A 22,860-nucleotide genomic window follows, 5' to 3' on the forward strand; every position below is an offset into this window, starting at 1 on the left:
CTTCGGGGTCTTCGTCTTAGCAGAAGCTGATGAAGGGGCTGGTGTCTGTGGGGTGATGGGAGGAAGAGGAGACGTCGACCGCGCGATCTTAGCACTGGCCGAACGGACGACCGTGGTGCTGAAGGTCAGATCGCATGTCTGGGTTGCTACCTCCCTGGTAGTCCGAGGAGAGGCGAGGACAGTACTGTATTTCCCCGCTGGGAGCAGCGCGGGCTTCCTACTAGCCAATAGCTTGCGAGCAGCCGAGGTGGACACTTTCTCTTTGACCCGAATTTCTTGGATACAGTGTTCTTCTTTATAGACAGGACAGTCGCGGGAGGATGCGGCATGGTCACCCTGACAGTTCACACAACGAGGAGACGGAGGTGGACAGTCACCCTCATGGGCATCCCTGCCACAAGTGACACATTTAGCCGCATTGGAACAAGACTGTCGAGTGTGATTGAAACGCTGACACTGGTAGCAGCGCGTAGGTGTCGGGACATAGGGGCGAACAGAAATAACCTCGTAGCCCGCCTTGATGCGCGATGGCAGCTTAACACTATCGAAGGTCAAGAAAAGTGTCCGGGTCGGTACAAGGTCATTGTTGACCTTTTTCATGACCCTATGGACAGCCGTCACACCCTGCTCAGCGAGGAAAGATTGAATCTCCTCGTCAGTCAATCCGTCGAGGGAGCTACTATAGACTACACCACGAGACGAATTCAAAGTTCGGTGGGCCTCCACCCGGACAGGGAACGTGTACAGGAGTGTGGCCCGAAGCAGTTTTTGTGCCTGAAAGGCACTCTCAGTTTCTAGTAATAAGGTACCGTTACGCAACCTGGTACAAGATTTGACAGATCCGGCTATGGCATCTATGCCCTTCTGGATAACGAAAGGGTTGACAGAGGAAAAATCCTTTCCGTCCTCAGATCGAGAAATGACGAGGAACTGTGGGGCAGGTGGTAGTACTTTTGTCACTGGTGGCTGGTCACGTTTCCGTTTTTGGGCAGAAGTCGAAAGCGATGGAGTAGAATCCATTGCGGAGGAATCCCCCATGATTGCCAGCGTCTCCGATGGCGCGCTCCTTCCTTGTGGGGACCCTCTCAGAGGGCACTCCCGCCTTAGGTGAATGTTTACACCTCAGGTCACACCTCCCGAGAAACAGACGGAGGGACCAATCGGCATGGTCAGAAGGTATCAGCTCAGGCAATCACCCCTCCCCGGGCCTGGCCTTTACCAGGGGGTACACGCGTGCCTTACATGTCTACCCAGGGCGGGGACTTACGTGTTACCCCGTCACCGGCTACGCGTGCGAACGCGTGGGTTGGCCTTCAGGCACGCACAGGGAGGAAGGAAGAAGAGAGAAAAAGAAGAGAGAGGGAGAAAGAGGACAGTCTGTCTCAAACGCCGAGGCGAAGACCAGAGAAGGCAAGGAGAAGAAGGAAATGAGAAAGCAAGGAGAAGAAGGCAATGAGAAGGCAAGGAAAAGAAGGCAATGAGAAGGCAAGGAGAAAAAGGCAATGAGAAGGCAAGGAGAAGTCAAGGGAAAGAGTAAGGAAGACAGTGAGGTGGAGAAGAGCAAAGAAAGGAACCAACAAAAGGAAGGAAGAAACGAGAAGTGAAAAACCAGAAAGACCACAATTATAGGTCGTGGAACCGTCCGTCTCCGGACGCAGGCGCTAACTACCCCCGTGAGGGGGATGGACTCCTTTCAGTCGCCTCTTACGACAGGCAGGAATACCTCGGGCCTATTCTAATCCCCGGACCCGCAGGGGGGGAGTCTCTTGGGTAACTTTGCTTCTCCCATGCGTGTAACATGACCCCACCATCTAAGCCTGTTCGCCCTGACTGTTACATCTATAGAGTTCATTCCCAGTTTTTCTTTGATTTCCTCATTGTGGACACCCTCCTGCCACTGTTCCCATCTACTAGTACCTGCAATCATACTAGCTACTTTCATATCCGTAACCTCAACCTTGTTGATAAGGTAACCTGAATCCACCCAGCTTTCGCTCCCATACAACAAAGTTGGCCGAAAGATTGAACGGTGCACAGATAACTTGGTCTTGGTACTGACTTCCTCCTTGCAGAAGAGAGTAGATCGTAGCTGAGCGCTGACTGCATTAGCTTTGCTACACCTCGCTTCCAGTTCTTTCACTATGTTGCCATCCTGTGAGAATATGCATCCTAAGTACTTGAAACTGTCCACCTGTTCTAACTTTGTTCCTCCTATTTGGCACTCAATCCGTTTATATTTCTTTCCCACTGACATTACTTTCGTTTTGGAGATGCTAATCTTCATACCATAGGCCTTACATTTCTGATCTAGCTCTGAAATATTACTTTGCAAACTTTCAATCGAATCTGCCATCACAACTAAGTCATCCGCATATGCAAGACTGCTTATTTTGTGTTCACATATCTTAATCTCACCCAGCCAGTCTACTGTTTTCAACATATGATCCATAAATAATATGAACAACAGTGGAGACAGGTTGCAGCCTTGTCTTACCCCTGAAACTACTCTGAATCATGAACACAATTTACCATCAACTCTAACTGCTGCCTGACTATCCATGTAAAGATCTTTAATTGCTTGCAAAAGTTTGCCTCCTATTCCATAATCTCATAGAACAGACAATATCTTTCTCCTAGGAACCCGGCCATATGCCTTTTCTAGATCTATAAAGCATAGATACAATTCCCTGTTCCACTCTTAACACTTCTCCATTATTTGCCGTAAGCTAAAGATCTGGTCCTGACAACCTCTAAGAGGCCTAAACCCACACTGATTTTCATCAAATTGGTCCTCAACTAATACTCACACTTTCCTTTCAACAATACCTGAGAAGATTTTACCCACAATGCTGATTAAAGAGATACCTCTGCAGTTGTTACAATCTTTTCTGTTTCCATGTTTAATGATTGGTGTGATTACTGCTTCTGTCCAGTCTGATGGAACCTGTCCCGACTCCCAGGTCATTTCAATTATCCTGTGTAGCCATTTAAGACCTGACATTCCACTGTATTTGATGAGTTGAAACTAGCCAATAGTGTGGAATTAAACACTTCGTTTCAAATAAACTGACTGCCTCACTAGGAAATCTTAATAAAAGCCAAATTTCTTTAGCAAACCGACAAAAATAACTTTATTGTTCTGCAAGGCAATTGATGCTTGACTGTCAGAAAGATGGGAATAAAATAAAATCTGAAACTAGTAACATATTTTAGCCTACCGTAATTATGTGAATGTATTTTAATTCACTTGATAGTTCCCAGCCACAGGAATCCGTCTTGTATTCATTTGATGTGAGAGCAGTAACCGAAGAGGAAACACAAAAATCACTAAATGTAAACACGGGTCACATGGAGATTATTCCCCCCCCCCCCCCCCCCAAACACAGACTGCTCAGCACATCAGAACGAGGGGGGGGGGGGGGGGGAGGACTTTTCAAAAATAAGTTAATTTTGTAGAGTGATACATAAAATATATATCTTGGAGGAAATGTAAGACATGTTATTTGGTCTTAAGTGTGCAGTGCAGTGCCACGCCTCTTCAAACAACGTTCTTATACCGCACGTCACTTTATTTTGCTCTGCAGAACTCAAAAGTGTATATTTTGTAATGGATGCAATCATACTATTTCAGGACAGTGGAAATTAAAATGTCCTGTAGTGCCTCTCCTGCTCCCAATCTGCCGGTTTGATGCCCAACCCCTCACGTAAGAAAACACACACACACACACACACACACACACACACACACACACACACACCCTCGCAATTAATACTGGATAGGATTATTTGTAACCAGGAGAACAAGAACTCTTCAGAAAGTCTGGACTCTTTATTGCCTATTAGCTAATAACTTGCTCTTCTGTGTGACAAAATTAAATATAGGATACCTAAAACCAGTAAAGACAAGAGACAGGCAAGACAGTACACATTTCTTCAATCCTTAACTCCTAGCGACTTTTCTCTCTACTCTTGCTACAGCTTTACATGGCATGCTTTCCTTTCTGCGAAAGCACTATTACCTTATCAAAGTTCGTCAAACATTTTGCTACATGAAAAATAGAAATGTCTTTGTCTAATACTGAAAAAGCTGTTAATACAAATAGTACCAAGACTGGTGTGGTTTCTCGATCTGATAACGTGTATCTTGTCACTGTGTGCTGGATAAAACAAAATAGGCCTTTCTAATATTGCAGCAACACACCAAATAAGCGAGACTGTTTTGGCAATGATGATCATTTTTATAATACGACAGAATATAATTCACGAAGTACCAATACGAATACCTATTTGGCCTACTACAAGCAAAAAGCTTTACGTTGGGAGATAGTTTCACGTTTCATTTATACGCTCCAGTTTCTCATGCATGAGACCGAAAAGTAGAACGAAATTTTGGAATCGTCATAGTCTTCCATGGCTTGTGTGATGTCCCCGTTTCTTCTCCTTCCTCGTTCTAACAAACAGTCTGTTCATCACTAATTCTGTAACTATTCCTACCACTGTCAAAACTCATTCTCCAGTTAACTTTACTAACCCTGTTACAATCATCGGTTTAGTTATCCAGCGATTATTCTCCAGTTAGGTGTTATTACGTGTTCATACAATGCGTTTTCCGCACTACTCCCAGAATGGAACTTAGGTGGCTGCTAGCCGGGGACTACGAAACTGGCCCTGTCTAGTGTAGCGATCTGACCAAAAATTATCTGTCTAAATTTCACTTTCTTGGATACACCTAGAAGATAATACATAATCTTTCTTACCTGTTATTCCTGTTAGTCATTTATTTCCACTATGGTAATCTGAATCTATGGATTTCGCTAGTAATTTTAACGATGCTGAACATCTGGAAATCGAATCAACCACATAAACAAGCAGCAATTGGCATTCACTGGTTAGTCTTTATTCCGCTCAGCTCGTACAGCTCCATCCCATTTTGTGTACAGGAAAGTTTATTTCTACGTGTGACGAGGATTCCCCTGGCAGAGAAACCACGTACATTATGCACACATTCAAAAATCAACTTATAATTCATTCAGAAGTCAACTTAGAATGTGGGAGAGTTTCAAAATCATATGAACAATCGATAGACAAATGTGGGCTGGATGCTAGGTGCTTTGTGAAACAAGGTTTGTTTCCTCAAGAATATAAATTTGCCCCCTTCCCCCGAAATTGCCACCCGGTTCAGATACCCCGGTTTGCCCTCACCCCCCACTAGATCCGGGCCTGCTGCGCACGCGTGAATCTGGTGGCTTGGGCACACCAGTAAAATTTTTCCGGGTACCATGTGGCTTGTTGCTGCTACTGCTGCTTACACAGGCAACAGCCACATTTCTGTAGCCAGAAGTGAGAGAAGGTACTACTCATAAGCGACTCAACTGCGTGTGTGCATGGGCCCACTTTTTACTGATTAAGTGAGTCTAATGTAAACAGTTAAGACGTCACACTCATCGGAGGCAATTTGTTGTTATGAAGCATTGCATAGTCTTCCAAAAGCCTTTGACACATTTTGCTGTTCACAGACACTTGTACGAGCACTGTGTTATATATGGCGCATTTCTTTTGCAATTTAAGTTTTTTTTTATTTTTCTTTTTTCTCTCGTTCATGTTTTAATGCTACAGTATAATTCTGCAGTAGCGGGATACAGTAATATCCTTTGTTATAGTATCAGTTTTTACCAGTCAAAATTACAAAAATTTAACTGAAAACTAAAACAACGAAAAATTCCCGGAATTCTAAGAAATTCCTGTGTTTTTCCCGGTTTTCTCCCGAATGAAAAAATTCCTGGGTATTTCTCGGATCTCCTGGTTGTCCCGGGTCATATAAACCTTGCGCATAATTAATATTTGACAATATAAGCAGATGAAGACAAAGGGCTATTCGTCGTTCTGGATGAAAACATACTTTAGCGGAAACAGCAGGAATGATGTGCTGTGCAAACTGAACATGGTAGAAGCTACTGCTTTTCATGACTTCACTAGAATGCTATCGACCTATTTTAAAATTCAAATGAATTGGATAGAAATATCTGCTTCAATGGAACACACAAATTTCAGAAAAGCAATTTGTGTGAAGCAGAAACTTGCTGCTAGCCTCTGGATTTTGATGATAAGAGATTCCTATCAAAGTCTTGCACATTTATCCTATATTTCAAAGCCAGCTGTATCTTATATAGTTCCTGCAGTTTCTGGAGTACTGATTGAAGGATTATGGAAAAACAATTCAATTATGTACATAACAATGCAGTACATGTTTTTGTATATTGAAATAGTAACATTACATTAATATACAAAATCAAATCATCTTCACTGGCAACACCTATCAACACTTCTACAGCAATGTCACACACTGCACTACCAAATGTGACAGAAGAATCACCAGTTGTCAATCCCCTTGCCATATCCATGATAACTGTTGATTCCTCCCCCTCTTACACAAATTCAGTACAACCTCAAAGAATATCTGATGCAATTTGCCTGTACTGTGTAAGCAGAGTTCTCCACATCTTTTCTACATCACTGCTACTGGTGTTAAGCACAGCTGCAATTTTCACAGTACCCTGTTTTAACATGGAATTTTTATATTTTGCTCTTCACACATTACACAGGCACTTGTATGCTTCATAGTGTGTGATTAGATCAAATATCTGTTGTCAAGTCAAGATCTAATTATTACATTCTCCTCCACAAAGTAAGACATAGCATAAACAAACATGGTAGCAGGCTAGAAACAATGTTTCTTTGATCTGTACTGACACAGCACGGATAGCTGTTTTCGTGTTTGCAACAAACATTGATAGCCAGGCCATATCTGCAAACAGTATTGCAAACACTGTTACGAAACATGTCCAAATTCAGTGTAAACGTAGCTTTATATGTAAGTGCAACAACGACAATAAACAGTATGAACAGAAAATGAACAGAGGCTTTCAAAACATAGTATTTGATAAGAATGCTGGAGGTTGTAACCAAAGGATGTGTGGAGAGTAATAACAACAGATGCAGACCAACACTTGAATACAATAAGCAGATTCAAATATATGTAGGTTTCAATAGTTACGCAGAGATTAAGAGTTGCACAGGATACACAAGTGTTGATACTGCACCTAAACAGTCTGGAAATTGAAGATCACAACTACATCCACGATGAGAGCGACAACATTGTTACATCTGTTAATGTAGAACTAGGGACTGCAGTAGCACTAAATGATTTGTGTATGATACTTGAAAATAATTATTAAGCTCTTATTTCATAAATCAGTTACCAACTCAATAACTGCACAAAAACAAAACTTACAGACATCTGTAGTAATATGAAAAGGATAGCGTCTACTCATTACATACAGGAGGCATTAAGCGGCGACACACACATTGAGAAAATACTGCTGGATATTACTCTCTCTCTCTCTCTCTCTCTCTCTCTCTCTCTCTCTCTCTCTCTCACACACACACACACACACACACACACACACAGAATATGTTGCAACACTGTTCCCGCCTGTGCAACTCAGAAAAGCTGGCACTGGTGGTAAGAATCCATATGGCGTAGGTTATGATGCAGTCAAAGTTAAGCACATGATGCTGGACGGTATGCTTAGTACGTGGATGGCCCACAGTTTGGTGGTGGCCATTCATGTCGAGCAATAGCTTGCTTGTGGTGATGGACATGTAAAATGTGGCACAGTGGTTGCAGCTAAGTTGGCAGAACACATGGCTGCTTCCAAAGGGGGCACTGCATTTGATGTAGAAGGAGATGTCTGTGGCAGGACAGGTGTAGGTGGTAGTGGAAGGATATACAGAACAGGTCTCGCATCCAGATTCATTGCAGTGATAAGACCCATGAGAGAAGGGTGTAATGGATCTGGGAGATGTATTTTTTTTACTGTAGTTGTCGATACCGAATTGTAAATGTTTTCTTATATTTTTGTCAGGATTTATTATAATTTGTCTTATTATATGTTAATTTACTTCTGTTTTTGAGAGTAAAAGCATATTGATTACTATTAGAAAATGTATCGAAGAATAGCAAAGAGACTGATTACAACTGGAAGATTGTGTGTGGTGTAAAATATCTTTGACGCTAGAGTCGTCTTTGACTGTAGTTAGTCGGCAGCTAATTCTTGGTGTGTGTTGACCATGGTGTTGACGGAAGAACAATGTGAAGGTTGCCGTCATAAATAGTTTTGAAGTATGTTACTATTATTTTTGTATTAACTAAAAAAGAAGAAACTACATTTGAAGAAACTGTATTTGAAACACCAAAATGAGAGAAACACGTTGAACCACGTCAATTCTGCAACCAACAAAGATGCATTGTGGAATCATACTTAGACAACTGAAGTCAAGACTATATCGCCGTGTAAACGTTTAATGGAAAAGGTACTGTCACGAAATATGGCAAATTTAAGTAAATAAAAAAATAGTGAGCATATTTTCAACTTGTGTCTTAGCCGTATTTCAATTGTGGGCGTCAGCCGGGATAACATTTGCCGTATTTCAAGGGGTTGGGAGCAAGAGTGAAATAGTAATGGACAAGGAACTCCATAGCTTGAAGGGGCAGTGGAATACCACTGTGGGAGAGATGGGAATGATAACAGGAAGGTTATTTCTCATTTAGGGCACATTTCTCATTTAGGGCACAATAATAGGTAGTAGAAACCATTGCAAATAATGTTATTCAGGTTATACTGAGTTATGACAGGGGGTGTTTCTTTGTGGCTAGGCAGCAGGTATGTGGGGATGGTAGGTAATTGGTGAGACAAGCCACGTTTCTGGAGAAGATGAGGAGGGTAAATTTGGTCTGTGAAGATCACACAAGACCCTCGGTACATTTGGAGAGGGTTTCCTCATTACTACAGATGCAATTATCATGGGTGGCAGCTGTCTAAGTGGAGGCATTGTTGGTGGTTGGTAGGTTTCATGTTGACACAAGTACTGATGCAGCCATCCTTGAGGAGGAGCTCAGAATTCATGAAAGTGGCTTGTTGAGCTGAGAAGGACCAGAGGAAGCGAATGGGGGACAAGGTGTTAACGCTCTGGAGGAATGTGGATTGGTTGTCTTCACCCACAGACTCAATTATTAAGACATCACAATTAATATGGACCAGGTGATGGTTCTGGGATTCTGGCTGGTTTGGGGTCACTTGGGCATTTGGAAAGTAGTGTTCAGTCTGCCACCCAACACCTCCTCTATGTGGTGAGCAGCATCTATCATTTCTACATTGTTGTATTCCATCCACAATTTTGCACTGTTATAAAGCTCTTGCAACTTACATATGACCAGCCTGATGTAAGCTGTCTGCTAAAGCCCTTCGCAATGTGTTGTCACGATCAAAAACACCCCATGTGGCTTGCATTGCTGAATCAAGTAGGCAGTCTCCTGCAGAACGGTTCCAAAGAGCATACAAGCGGGAGCCTAGGCGATCTGTAACTTCTAGTGACCAGTTGATTGCTGCAGGTTCAGACTCCAGCTGCTGCTGAGCATCCCTGTCAAGAAGTTCTTCAAACAGTTGTTCTTGCACAGGCTGTGGCAGATCTTCAACTTCTGTAGCAACAAATATAGCACATTTAATTATGAACAAGTATACCAGTTTGATGTACTCTACACCAGAAGCCTTTGAGAAGAAATGCTTAAATTAAACTTATTTAAATACACTGACAACTATTCATGGCATCGTTACAACTTTTTTTAAAACTTTATCTGTATGGTAAAGAAGTCAGATTTTCAAGATAAGTAAATTTACTCTCACCCAGTCTATGAAATTTTCAGATACGCTAGATAAACTGGGAAAATACCAAAAGAACATATTTTAAAACAGAATGTAGCTCAACCACTTCAATTTTGCTAATAACATATTAATAATGACTGCTGGTGCAAATAAACTCAAACAAGCATGAAAGAACTAAACAGAGCAAATCTGAAATTTCCATTACAATTACTTTAAAATAATTCACAACCAATGTACAAAAAACGTATTAAAATCATCAATTAAGTGACAAAACTAGCCAATTAGCTTTTGCATTTAGGGCAGTTAAGACAATTATTGGATGGAGAGCAAAACAGAAGAGTAAGAGAGGCCTAAAAAACTTTTGGCAAACTGAATTTGAATTCGAAAGTAAACTTCCAATGCACCAGAAAAAAAAACATTACAATTAGTCTGTAGTACCAGTTGCCAATTATGGCCTGAGCCACGCATTTCTAATTTGAACATTAATCAAAACCAAAGGATTGCTAAGCAACTGGAGAGATGCATTGTAGAATTTACCAGGAAAGGGAAAGGGGGGAGAAGGGGGGGGGGAGGGAGGGAGGGGGGGGGGAGAGAGAGAGAGAGAGAGAGAGAGAGAGAGAGAGAGAGAGAGAGAGAGAGAGAGAGAGCGAGAGAGAGAGAGAGAGAGGGAGGGAGGGGGACAAAGGGAGAGAGCAGGAATTTGTTAGCACAATGAAGAGAAAGGCACAATTATGACTTTAATCAAAACAGACAAGTTTTTTGAAAATATAATGCAACTGGATAGATAAATAATCTACTCACAAAGTGACAGCAGATAGGAGAACACACATATAAAGGTACTGAAATTTACAAGCTTTCATAGCCAGTGTCTCCTTCTTCTGGTAGAAGGGTCGAAGGTGAAGGAAGAGCAGGTGAGGACTGGTGAGGTTTAGGAAATGGAGATAAGTTTTGAAAAGTCTCCCGTAACACTGGTTCAGGCAAACTTATCAGACAAGATCAGAAGGAAAGACTGACTGTTGGGGACTGGCAGTCTTCCCATTGCCTAATCCTCACCAGAGGGGAGAGGGGTGTTCATGATGCATAGGTTACCCCAGTATTGAATTACAAGGGTTGATCCAGAAGTAAGGTTCCCAAAGAGCTCCAGCCACACAGGAAGGTGCTAAGTGAAATCCATCAACACAGCTGTGCGCAGCTGTTCCCTAATTCTCAATTTTGCCTGACTGCGCTTTGCTGCTTCGCTCAGAATTGGCTCAGCAGCCGTCCGCGATAATAATAATAATAATAATAATGATGATGTTTATTTGTCCATGTTAACTTTACAGTCTTGGACATCGTCATTCTTTGTACAATTATATGAATATCATGTCATTCCAAGAATGAATACATACATCAAGTAGCACATTGTATATCATTCCATGCAATAATGTTATAAACACATTGGCACATTATATATCACTCCATACATATAATGATTATATACATCAATTAGCCAATTATAACAATACCACCACTAATATACTGCAGTATGTAAAAGAATAAACTAACAGTACAGCAGCTCAGAATTCTTTTAATGAGTATAAACATCTTTCTATTAACAAATTTTACAACTTGCCCTTGAAAAGATTGCCTAGGAGTTGCTTTATATTTTTTGGCAACATATTATAGAGTTGTCTCCCAGTTACATATGGACTGTGGTCTGTAGCTTTCTTGTTAGTCCATATCCTATGATAGTCACTTTTGGCTCGAGTAGTGTAATTATGGGTGTCACTGTTCTTTACACTATTGTCCTCGTTCTCTTTTACAAACATTAAGGTCTTAAATACATACAATGAGTACACAGTCAGTAATTTATAATTTTTGAAATAGTCCCTACAGGACTGGCATTTGCTTATATTAGCAATTATCCTAACTGCTCTCTTTTGAAGCCTGAAAATGCGATCCACATAGACAGTGGGTGCCCCACCCCAGACCTCTACCCATATTGCAGATGTGAGTGTATTAACCCATAATACACTTGTTTAAGGACAAGGGGAGCTATTATATTTGCAAGACCTTTTAGTAAGTAAATATTACTAGAAACCTTTTTACTTTCCAAGTGAGATGTTCATCAATCAATATGCCTAAAAACTTATGTTTGTCAGATGTTTCAACTGTAGAAAGTGATTGAGTATGAGTATTATTAAAATGTAGCAAGAACTTACTACAGTCTTGTCCTTATTCAGTGTAAGCTTATTCTGTGATCATTTCAAAGTTCTCTTTGTTGCTTTGGAATGCTGCCCGCTCTGTACAGCCCCAGCTAATAAAATATGTATCATCAGCATAGTTAACTAGTTTGAAGTTTTGTGGCTGTGTTATATCATTAATATATACTATAAACAAGAATGGTCCAAGTATACTTCCTTGGGAAACTCCATAACTGAGATTTCTGTATGCTGACTTTACTGTTTGGATCTTACTTTCATTCTTATAATTTAGTTTTGTGCACTGTCTTCTATCACGGAGATAAGAACTTACTAATTTTAGATCTACTCCTCTTATCCTGTAATTTTCTAACTTGGATAACAGTACTGCATGATTCACAGAATCGAATGCTTTACACAGATCTAGGAAAGTCCCTATAACTTTGTTACCTTCATCCAGCCTCTTCAGTAGTTCATGGGAAAAAGTTGCTAACGCTGTTATTGTAGATCATCCTTTTCGAAACACATAAGAAGGATTCCATTTGATCTAGAATTATTCTTCCAAGCAGCTTGCCAAGTGTTGAAGTCAAAGAGATTGGCCGGTAGTTATTTATGTCTGTGATAGCCTCTTTTTATACACTGATTGTATCTCATTGATTTTTAAAAGCTCTGGAAAGGTACCCTGGCCAACTGAACTGTTAATTAGATGTGTTATTGATTTTATTAACTCATTTTTGCATTCTTTAAGTAGTGTGGATGATATGTCATCCCAGAAACTAGATGATTTTACTTTGAGTTTTGAGATTATATTCATGACCTCAAACTCTGTTACACTCCTTAGGAAAAATGAATTACTCATTTTAACTGTGTTTATTTTCAGGGCTGATTCATCTTTTTCTTCTCTGCATGCCTTACTAAAATGTTTAATGAAGGCCTCAAATATAGACATTGGTTCATTCAACAGTATTCCATTTTCTTCTAATGCAATGTTGCTGCAGCCTGGTTTTTCTCTATGTTCACATTCTTTGTTTACAATATGCCAGACTGTTTTGCTAATGTTACTAGTTTTTCTTATTTGTTCAGCATAATGAAGTGCTTTTAGGGATTCCCTGTATGTCTTTCTGGTGCTTTTGTACTTTGTTAGGAAGTACTGCAATTTTGTTTCTCGGAACAGCACATAAAGGTTCTTCATATTTCCTTTAGTTTATGTATTTCTGGGGGAATTTTAAGTTTCTTTGTGGGATCTGATTTCTTTAGATCTTTCTTTACTATTGGACACGCCTAATTAAAGATATGGTTAAATATTTCATAGAAAAGGCCTTGTGATCTATATACCTTATCACACTCTCTCTCAGCAAGCTCCACCCTAAGTAAGTTATAATTAATCTTCCTTTTATAAGTGTGTAGGTCGCTATGCAAAACTATTTTGTGGTCTGTGTTAATTTCTATGGATAGAGCTGTATGGTCTGAGAGATATGTTTCCTATCTATATTTGATGGAGGTGACCATTGTTGATCCCACCCAGAGCAAGATTGTTCTGCATTTCAGTTTTTGATGCCAAAGGGATTCCACCCACCGATATTCTTTGATCAGTTGACATAAGTGTACGGCGATAAGTGTATGTTAGTTAAACATGTCCAAAAATGGTGAAGGGAGTTTGGTGTTGGTTGGAAGGAGGTCAGCGATGAAAAAACGGAGCGAAAGATCTTCAGTTTCGGAGGCAGTTATTGAGATGGTCCAATGCAAAGTGCTTCAAAACAGGAGGATAATCAAGTGTGAACTTGTTGCTTGGATTCCTGGGAGTTCTTACAGTACAGTTGAAAGAGCTTTGATAGAAGAATTGGCATATCACAAGTGTTGTGCTCAATGGATACCGCATATGCTGTCAGCAGAACACAAGGAGAAATGCCTTCATTGTGCTCGCCAGTTTCTTCAAAAGTGTCAGGAAGGTAAGGAAGATTTGTTGGACTCCTCCACTGTTAGAGACAAAATGTGAGCGTTTCATTTCACTCCCGAAACAAAAGCAAACACCAAACACGGGAGCCACTCAGGGTCACCAGTCACAAAGAAGTTCCAACAAACTCCTCCTGCTGCCAAAGTCATGGCCACTATGTTTTGGGATCATAAGCAGATAGTGGTGATCAATTTCATGGAACCTGGAACAACAATCAGCTCAGACAATTATTGTGAAACACTACTAAAACTCAGGCGAGCTATCCAGAACCACCAGACAGGATGACTGACAGAAGGTAACACCCAGCCTCATGTCTTCCGCCAAACCCAGGAACTTCTGATAAATTTTGGTTGGACTGTCGTGCCCCACCTACCTTACATCCAGACCTCGCACCTAGAGAGTAAAGAACACTCAGGTGGGCAACATTTCTGGAGCGACAACAAAGTTAAGAGGTGAATCGCTTCCTCAATGGGTTTGCGGTGGAGTTCTAAGACATAGGAATACAGAAATTGGAGCACTGTCTACAAAAATGCATAGAAAAAGATGGCAATTATGTAGAAAAATAAAGCTAAGTTTCTTATTTCCATCAATTTAAATTTCTATGGGAATAAACAATGTTGTCTTTTTGTAAAAATGAAGAGAACCGAACTTCTGGATCAACCCTCATACTTGGGCCTTGATAGATGCAGTGTGGTACAACCAGGTGGTCGAGACTGACGTCAGCCACGGACTTGGGCAGACATTCTTTAGGATAGACATATGGTTAGTTTTAGTTTTTGTATCTACGTACGATGCAACACAGTGATGGTAACAAGTGCAGTATATATTTTTGTTGTTTTCAGATGTGACGCTGCCTTTGATTGTATCAGAAATGCCTACAATTTATCTGGAATAGTTCGTTGTGGGCAAGTAGGACAGCTCTTGCAACTGGGTTTTTTTTTTTTTTTTGAGATGATGGGCTCCTAAAACTTCAATGGTTACTTTGCCTTCTTTGACTAGCATTGCCAACCAAATTTCTCTTCTCCTCTCCTACAGCCAAGATACTATTAAATTCCTCCACCACGTTGCCATACTTCTTGCCCCTACACCTTCCCATACTTCTTTTGTCCACAAATTCAGGCTCTTTGCTTGTCACTTTGGATATTGTGTTAGTTCACACCAACATTCCCCATTCACATGTTTCTTGCTGTCAAGGGACATATTCTTCAAAGAGTTCTCTTGACACCAGAACCATCATTCCTTATAACACTCATCTTCTTAAGTTCAACATCTACTCCCAACCCCTATTCACCTTGCCTTTTCTCTACTCAACAAGCTAGCTTCAGATATGCTGATCTCCCCCATACACATGGATCGATAGAAAATTTCTGTTGAACTCACACACGGCAGCCACTAACAGTATCTTCGGCAGCTGCCACCCATTCCTGTAGCACTGCAGGTTGCAACCACAACACCTGTAGTTGTCTAATATATTGTCAAAGACTTCACAAACTAAGGGCTTCACCAGCTAATCCAGAAACATTATGTCTTCTCCTGACACCAACAAACCCATCACTACTTTAAATCAGCCACTAACTGGTACTCCCAGTATCACTCAGGCCAAGTAAAACTAAACCACAACCTTTGTTAGGCTTCTGTTGCTTCTTGTCACAAGATCTGTACTATACAACAAACCAAAATAATCTTATCAGCCGACCAAACTGATCTATCCCTTTGTCAGAACAATTTACCCTTCAGATCACTCCCTTGTGGATGACATCAATGCCATGTACACTCCTTCTACATTATTGTACCAACTGTGATGCAATTACTGTGCAGTTTTCTACACAGGTATGACAATTGCCCAGATGTCTTTTCCCACATTAATGGACACCATAACCACAAAATTCACCATATGGTTGCAAATATGTTTGACACGACAATGACAGCCCCCATTCCCTCCCCATCACCACCAAATGTTCTGTACCATAAAGACGGGAAATGATCATTTAGCAAAACATCCTCTAACTGACTATCCTCATTTTTATTTCCAGCATGACATATCCGCTTTTGTAATGTAATAAAACAATTGAGTATCTTACCTGCTGGCAGTGCAAATGTTGTAAGTTCAGTCACATAATAACAGGGTATCGAACCCTTCCTCTGTCTAAGAGTGGAGGCCATGTGTCTCCGTATATCAGCAGCAAGGTCTGGAGCCACATATGATGGTACACGCTTCACTCCTGATCCTGAGCCCTCAATCTGAGACAGTAAAGCGGCAAGCATGTCTTCACGGTGAAAACTGTAAAAAACACTCTGAGGTAATGAAACCTACATTCACAATGTAACTTTCTCTGTGGTAAACAAAATAAATAAATAAAAAAAAATGCTGCCTCTCTGCTATATGCCACATTTCATAAGCTGTACAAATTCATTATTTCTTCCGATCTTAATGAGAACATACACAAACTTATAATGAAAGATGTCTCATACTGTGCTTACAAATTTTCAGAAGACTTAACACATTTCCTTTTTTCTCCTCTCTTGCTTACGTACTTGACAAAAAACAGAAGAATGACTCTTTTTAATTTCCTGAACTTGTATATGAGTAACATACATTGAGATTATAGTAAAGACCTACTCTACTAACATTTGCTGCTCCAACCAGCTCAATGTATCATAAAATATAAGTAATCTATACCATTGTTGTAGAAATTCACACATTGGGGCCTAAATAACAAATTATCAAGATTCAAACTACATTTAAAACCAAAATAAACTGCAACATAATTGTACTTCTACAACAATACACTAGATAAACAGTGAAGACATGATGAGCTAGCCATTGTTCAAATGACTTAAGTCTTTTCCCAACACACAAAATGTTAACGTGGCCACTACTCTCTTCATCAGAGCGGAGTCCAGTTGCAAGATAAGTGCTGGCTGTTGTTATCTCAATATGATGCTCAATGAACAGATAATTAGTAACTGTGCATGAATTGTTGAATGGTTGTAGCAGAAACTACACGGTAAATGATTAATCTTTCGAAAGCATAATAATACCTTAAATATATATATTTTCTAAATCAGTAAACGTGCACAACATGGTGAAAGGGAATGAGTAAAAAGCTACACAGTCTGAACAAGTCTTACTTATACATTACATATTCCTCCCTAAAACTACCAGCAGAAGTCACTATCTCCCATAAAAGAGGACAATCTCTTAGCAAAATTATGAGCTGCCCACTAACTAAAAAAAACACACTTCCAAATGTGACACACAGACATGTCTCAAAAGCACTGCACACTAGTGGGTCTTCTTGCCAGAGAAGGAGCCTATGTGTCAAGTGGGAGCCTCCTATTCGGAGGAAATTTTGGACGAGTTCATCCTACTCAGTGGTTGAAAGGAAATACTCCACGGCCTGGTATTGGATTCACTGGCAGCAGCTTGAAATCTCTTAATGCTCGCCATTCATATTTCCCATGATACATGACCTCAAGTCTTAACAGAGAAACAAAGAGGTAAGTTCAGACTCTTGAGATGGCAGAACAGTCTATGATTATTCCACACTTACAGCCCAATCACTTTCCAATAAAATGGTCTCTACAAACAAAAGCAATACTGACTGATGGGTCACATCACAAGAATAGGAAGTTGTACCATAAAGAGCAATGTTCTATACACTGGCTGATGAAGATGACTTCATCCTGCTTGCACGTGACCATTTCTGTAGAGGATAATGTACATGTTCACCCTATAGCAGTATGAGGGAGATTACCTTTACTTCCTTGCTACTTATGGAAAGATGTCTGCATGACTTGGGAATGTGAAAGATGTGAACAGTCCATGTTGATGTAAGAAGCTAATTGTGATTTCATCCTTCTGATATTTTCCAACTACACAGGCTAACCCTCAGTGTCCATTACCTTCGCAAGCAATACATCCTTTCATCTCATCAAGCAACACCTTATCACTGTCAACAGCTCTCACCAGTTAAATTCTGCTTTCATTAGAGTCCGAATACACTTTTGTTATTATTTTGTTCTTGCTTGGTGGAATAAAGGTGTGAAGTTTTGGTGTCACTGTAATTTTGTAGAATTTCTCAAATCTCTCTAAGTTTCAACTCTTCATTTGCATGATCTTCCATAGTAGTATAAAAGTTGTTCAGGTGTCATGATTTTATCACTGTACAGGCATTGCAGACTTGCTAGGACAGCCAGTCACTTGCCTGCTCCACCAACACCATCACTACATCCTTTACCACAAAAGGTGGCTGAAAAATGCCAGTGGGCTTCAATATGGAAATCATCATCATGACAGCAAAGGTTGATGAAGTTCTTCCTACTTTTCCACTGAGCTGTTTCTCCGTTAGAGAAGTAATATATTTTACTTGTTCTTTTATTAAACTTTTTGGTCTGAAAGTTAATCAAGTAGACTGGAACATACGCACAACAGTGTAGTGTGTGAGGCTTTCTGATATGATGACAATACTTGTGTACTCAAGTCAGTCATCACCCTTGCAATAAGCTGCAAAGGGATGAGTTGTTGCTTGTGTGCTGGTCACATGGTACCCAGAACTTCAGTCTGTACAACAATGCTGTAATTCTCAACAAAATCATAAATAACCAAGAAATCGCCTTCTATTAAGTCCTTTAAGTTCATTTTTCAGTCTATTTTGGAAGGTTGATTGTTTACTGGCCACAAAGAAACGTTGTGTAAACAATTTTAATTTGTCAACACAAGAATCTCAGTAAAGTCATTGGAGGCCTTTGTAATGGTTTCTAGGGATGCACAATCAACAGAGACCCCATTGTAAGTTATCTGTCAATGTCATCCACCAAGTCTTGTGAGAAACACTTTTTAAGTCTCTTTGGTCCTGGACAGAACTGACACCCACCAAAGTGGCAAGTAGGTAATGATCGGTTACACACAACTCTTGCAATACAATCTTAGTAGATATTTATCAGAGTATCGTCTGTCATTGTCAGCTGAGGAATACTACACACTGTCAGCACAAGTTGGAAGTTTTGGTGAGTAGTGCACAAACAAGCACTACATGTACCATTGCTTCCAGCTAAAATACAATTTTTAATAAGTAGCTCAGCAAACTTTGAGAACCCAATGTGGAGTCCTGCATATCTCAATGTGGAACCCTGTATAGCAGTCTTTGAAATGTGCATAAATTTCTTTCAAATCACTTAAAACTAACCACTTTTGTACTTTATTTTTGTTCTCCATCAATTCTTATGAGTGCAATTCAGCAGTTGTCTGCTTAAGAGTCTTGTGGTTTTGGACTGGGATAAGACAAAATACCCTTGGCCTTCACTAAATCTTTTACTTTTCTAACCATGTTGTTAGTTACATTAAATTCTTCTTTAAGCTCCTTTAACACTCCAGCTTTTAAATAAAATGGTGAGAATATCCCTCTGTTTACTTTAAGATGTGGAAGTACTGAATTTCTCTTTCAGCCGAATGATCATCTGATTCTGAATTATCACTTCTTCATCAAAAGGCAGCAACAATACTTTTCTTTGAACTGCTGAAGTTACTTTTATTAGGTTTTTCTTAGAATACTTCGTCCACACAGTCGTTTTGTCTTAACAGGCTATTCACCAATACACAGCAAAGAAGCATTCAAAGTTTCTAGGGATGTGCCTGCAGCAATGTCTTGTCTATCAGTATAGCTTAACACATTTTCACTTCTTTGATTTCAGAACATCATCATCGTTTTCTGTGCTAGAAACTTCTACTTCCGAATTTTGTTTCAGGCACTTGTCAAATACAATGTTATGACAGATTTTCTCTTTATCATCTGTTGGAAAACAGGACAATTGTTTATGAAACATTTTCACAGTCCAAAACATCAGCTTCTCATATTTAGTACTACACGACATTAGCTCTCCACTTTTCACATTCTGGTATAAAATTTAAGGTTGCAGTCATCACCATCATCATCATCATCATCATCATCATCATCATCATCATCATCATCATCATCAGGGGCAGTTTCCAGCCTCTGGTCGGGTCTGTTTGGAATACAAGCCTCTCCATCGTCTTCTGTCTTGCCACCATCTCTCTGTCTTCACCTTGGACCAGTTTGCAAATATTAACTGGTTGTAGATACGTAAACTTCTACACTTTTGTGAGAATTTTACGAAAGTACCTTTAAGCTAATTTCAAAACACTACATTTTGTAGTCAATCACATTATTTCACTTTACAGGCAATGTTACAGCAAAATAAAATGTACATGTCACTTTCAACACCACTTGACTACCGCCAAATGAGTATTATCGAAGTAACAAAAAACCAAAGAGATGGGAGGTACTCACACCAACCACTTTCAATATACAGTCTTTAAAATGATGATGGCTGGTTGGTTGGTTTAAAGGATGTGGGGGAAGAGACCAAAATGTGAGGTCATCGGTCCCTTGTTCCCAGTAAAATAATTACACAAGGAGGGGAAAAAAAGGAGACATACAGCAGAATAACAGGAGAAAGGAAGAACCAGAAGAACAACAGAAGGACAACCAACACTACTATGGGCAAAACAGGAAAAGAAAACCATAGAGAGAAGCAAGAAACAGGCAGAAGGGGTAAAAACAAGAAAGCACATGACCATGGCTGGCCAACCACGAGAATAAAAAGGAAAAGCCAGCCACTCTGCGACACATTAAAACATCCACCCTAAAAGCATTAGAGTGAGGAACACAAAGGGACACAGGACATGTGCTAGAACTTATATAGAATGATAAAACCCACCATCACGTATAAAACATAAAAGTAAATTGGCCGATGAGGTGTTGTCAGCTGAAATTAAAGGCAACGAGTCCGGTAACTTTAGAGTCCATTGCAGGACAGCTGAAGAAGGACAGCTGACCAAGATATGGGCCACTGTCAGCTGGGCGCCGCACCGACACTGAAGTGGGTCATGGTGCAGGAGGTAGCCATGTGCCACCCAAGTGTGGCCAATGCAGAGCTGGCAGAGAACCACAGAGTGCCTGCAAGAGGCCCACATGGAGGACTGCCACACATTTGTAGTCTCCTTGATGGCACACACTTTGTTGCGCATGCTGAGGTTATGCTACTTCGTCTGCCAAAGCCGCAGAACCTCGGGGTGTAAGACAGAACGCAGGTCAGTTGAAGTGAAGCCGATCTCCATAAGCAGTTTCCGCGTAGCCTGTTTGGACAGCCTGTCGGCAAGTTCGTTGCCTGGGATTCTGATGTGAACTGAGGTCCAGACAAACACCACTGAACAACTGGACGGTTCTAGGGCATAGATGAACTCTTGGATGGTCGCTACCAAAGGATTACAAAAGTAGCACTGGTCAATAGCTTGTAGGCTGCTCAAGGAGTCAGTACAAAGAAGAAACGACTCCCCAGGGCATGAACAGATGTGCTCAAGAACACGAGATATGGCCACCAGCTCGGCAGTGAAAGCTCTGCAGCCAGCGGGCAAGGAATGCTGTTCAAGATGTCCTCCATGGACATACGCGAAGCCGACATGAGAATCAGCCATTGAGCCACAGGTTTAAACCACTTCGTGGCCTCAGTACACGTCAAGAATCGAGAGGAAGTGGCAGTGGTGAGCCGCCGGGGTTAACTGAGTCATTAGGGCCATGTGATAAAACCAAGCGAAGCAGCGCCTAGGTGTATATCAAGAAGGGATCGGACATGAGCTGCAATTAGAAGCCCAGACCTGGGCCAATGATGCGGGAGATGAACCGCTGTGGGTGGGAAAAGGAGACGGTCATTGGGATGTGCAGGAGAACTACAAACGTGTGCAGCATAGCTGGCCACTAGTTGCGCACGCCTAACATGCGATGGAGGGATTCCGGTCTCCACAAGGACACTGGTCACCGGACTCGGTCCTAAAAGCTCCTGTCACTAGGCGAACGCCACAGTGGTGCAATGGGTCGAGTAAATGCAGTGCTGAGGGCGCAGCTGAACCATAAATCAGACTCCCATAGTCAAGGCGGGATTGAACAAGGGCTCTGTAGAGCTGCAGCAGCATAAAGTGATCTGCATGACAGTTGGTGTTGCTCAGACAGCGGAGGGCATTGATGTGCTGCCAGCACTTCCACTTGAGCTGACAAAGGTGAGGAAGCCTAGTCAATCGGGCATTGAAAACCAGTCCTAAGAATCGGTATGTCTCCATTACAGTGAGTGGATCATCATTAAGATAAAAGTTCTGGTTCTGGATGAACAGTACGATGCCGACAGAAGTGCATAACATATGACTTCATGGCCGAAAACTGAAAACTGTGGGCTAGAGTCCATGATTGCGCCTTCTGGATGGCTTCCTGTAGGTGCCACTCAACAACAGCAGTACTGGTGGAGCAGTATGAAATGCAGAAGTCGTCTGCACCTTCTCGGTGAGACCAACAGCTGCTGCTAGACTGTTAATAGCCACTAAAAATAGAGGTACCTGATTCTCCTGGATATGGGGGGAACTATGGGAGGCACCAACTTGGAATGTATGAAGCAACAGGAAATTTTGGATAAAAATTGGGAGCAGGCCTCGGAGACACCGCTCATATAATGTGACAAGGATATGATGTCGCCAGGTTGTGTCATACGCTTTTCGTAAATCAAAAAGACAGCAACCAGGTGTTTGTGTCTGGAAAAGTATGTTCAGACGGCAGACTCGAGGGACACAAGATTATCAGTGGTAGAGAGACCCTGGCAGAAGCCGCCCTGACATGGAGCCAGTAGGCCACATGACTCCAGGTCCCAACCCAACTGCTGCCACACCATACGTTCCAGCAGCTTACAACAAACATTGGTGAGGCTGATGGGCCAATAGCTATCCACATCAGCTGGGTTTTACTGGGTTTGAGCACCGGAATGATGGTGCTCTCCCACTATTGCGATGGAAAGATGCCACTGCACCAGATCCAGCTGAACATGAGGAGAGGTCACTTTTAGTTGCATGAGAGATGTATAATCACCTGCCTGTGGATCCGATCTGGTCCAGGAGCTGTGCTGGGGCAATGTGCAAGGGCAATGAGGAGCTCCCACTCTG

At 41.2% G+C, this 22,860-nt stretch overlaps 1 protein-coding gene across 2 annotated transcripts in view; it reads right to left on the reverse strand.

Moving 5' to 3' along the window:
* The window catches only part of LOC126175898 (ubiquitin thioesterase trabid), a 112,441-nt gene that overhangs the window by 68,811 nt on the left and 20,770 nt on the right, over nucleotides 1-22,860 (reverse strand). For both annotated transcript variants that reach the window (XM_049922956.1, XM_049922955.1), the window contains exons 4-5: nucleotides 15,938-16,137; nucleotides 9,268-9,538 (exon numbers count right to left, since the gene is read on the reverse strand). In XM_049922956.1, coding sequence (XP_049778913.1) covers nucleotides 9,268-9,538; nucleotides 15,938-16,137 — 471 coding nt within the window. The remainder of the gene's footprint in view (nucleotides 1-9,267; nucleotides 9,539-15,937; nucleotides 16,138-22,860) is intronic.

The sequence above is a fragment of the Schistocerca cancellata genome, chromosome 3 (genome assembly GCF_023864275.1).
Source record: "Schistocerca cancellata isolate TAMUIC-IGC-003103 chromosome 3, iqSchCanc2.1, whole genome shotgun sequence".
Classification (NCBI taxonomy): Eukaryota; Metazoa; Arthropoda; class Insecta; order Orthoptera; family Acrididae; genus Schistocerca; species Schistocerca cancellata.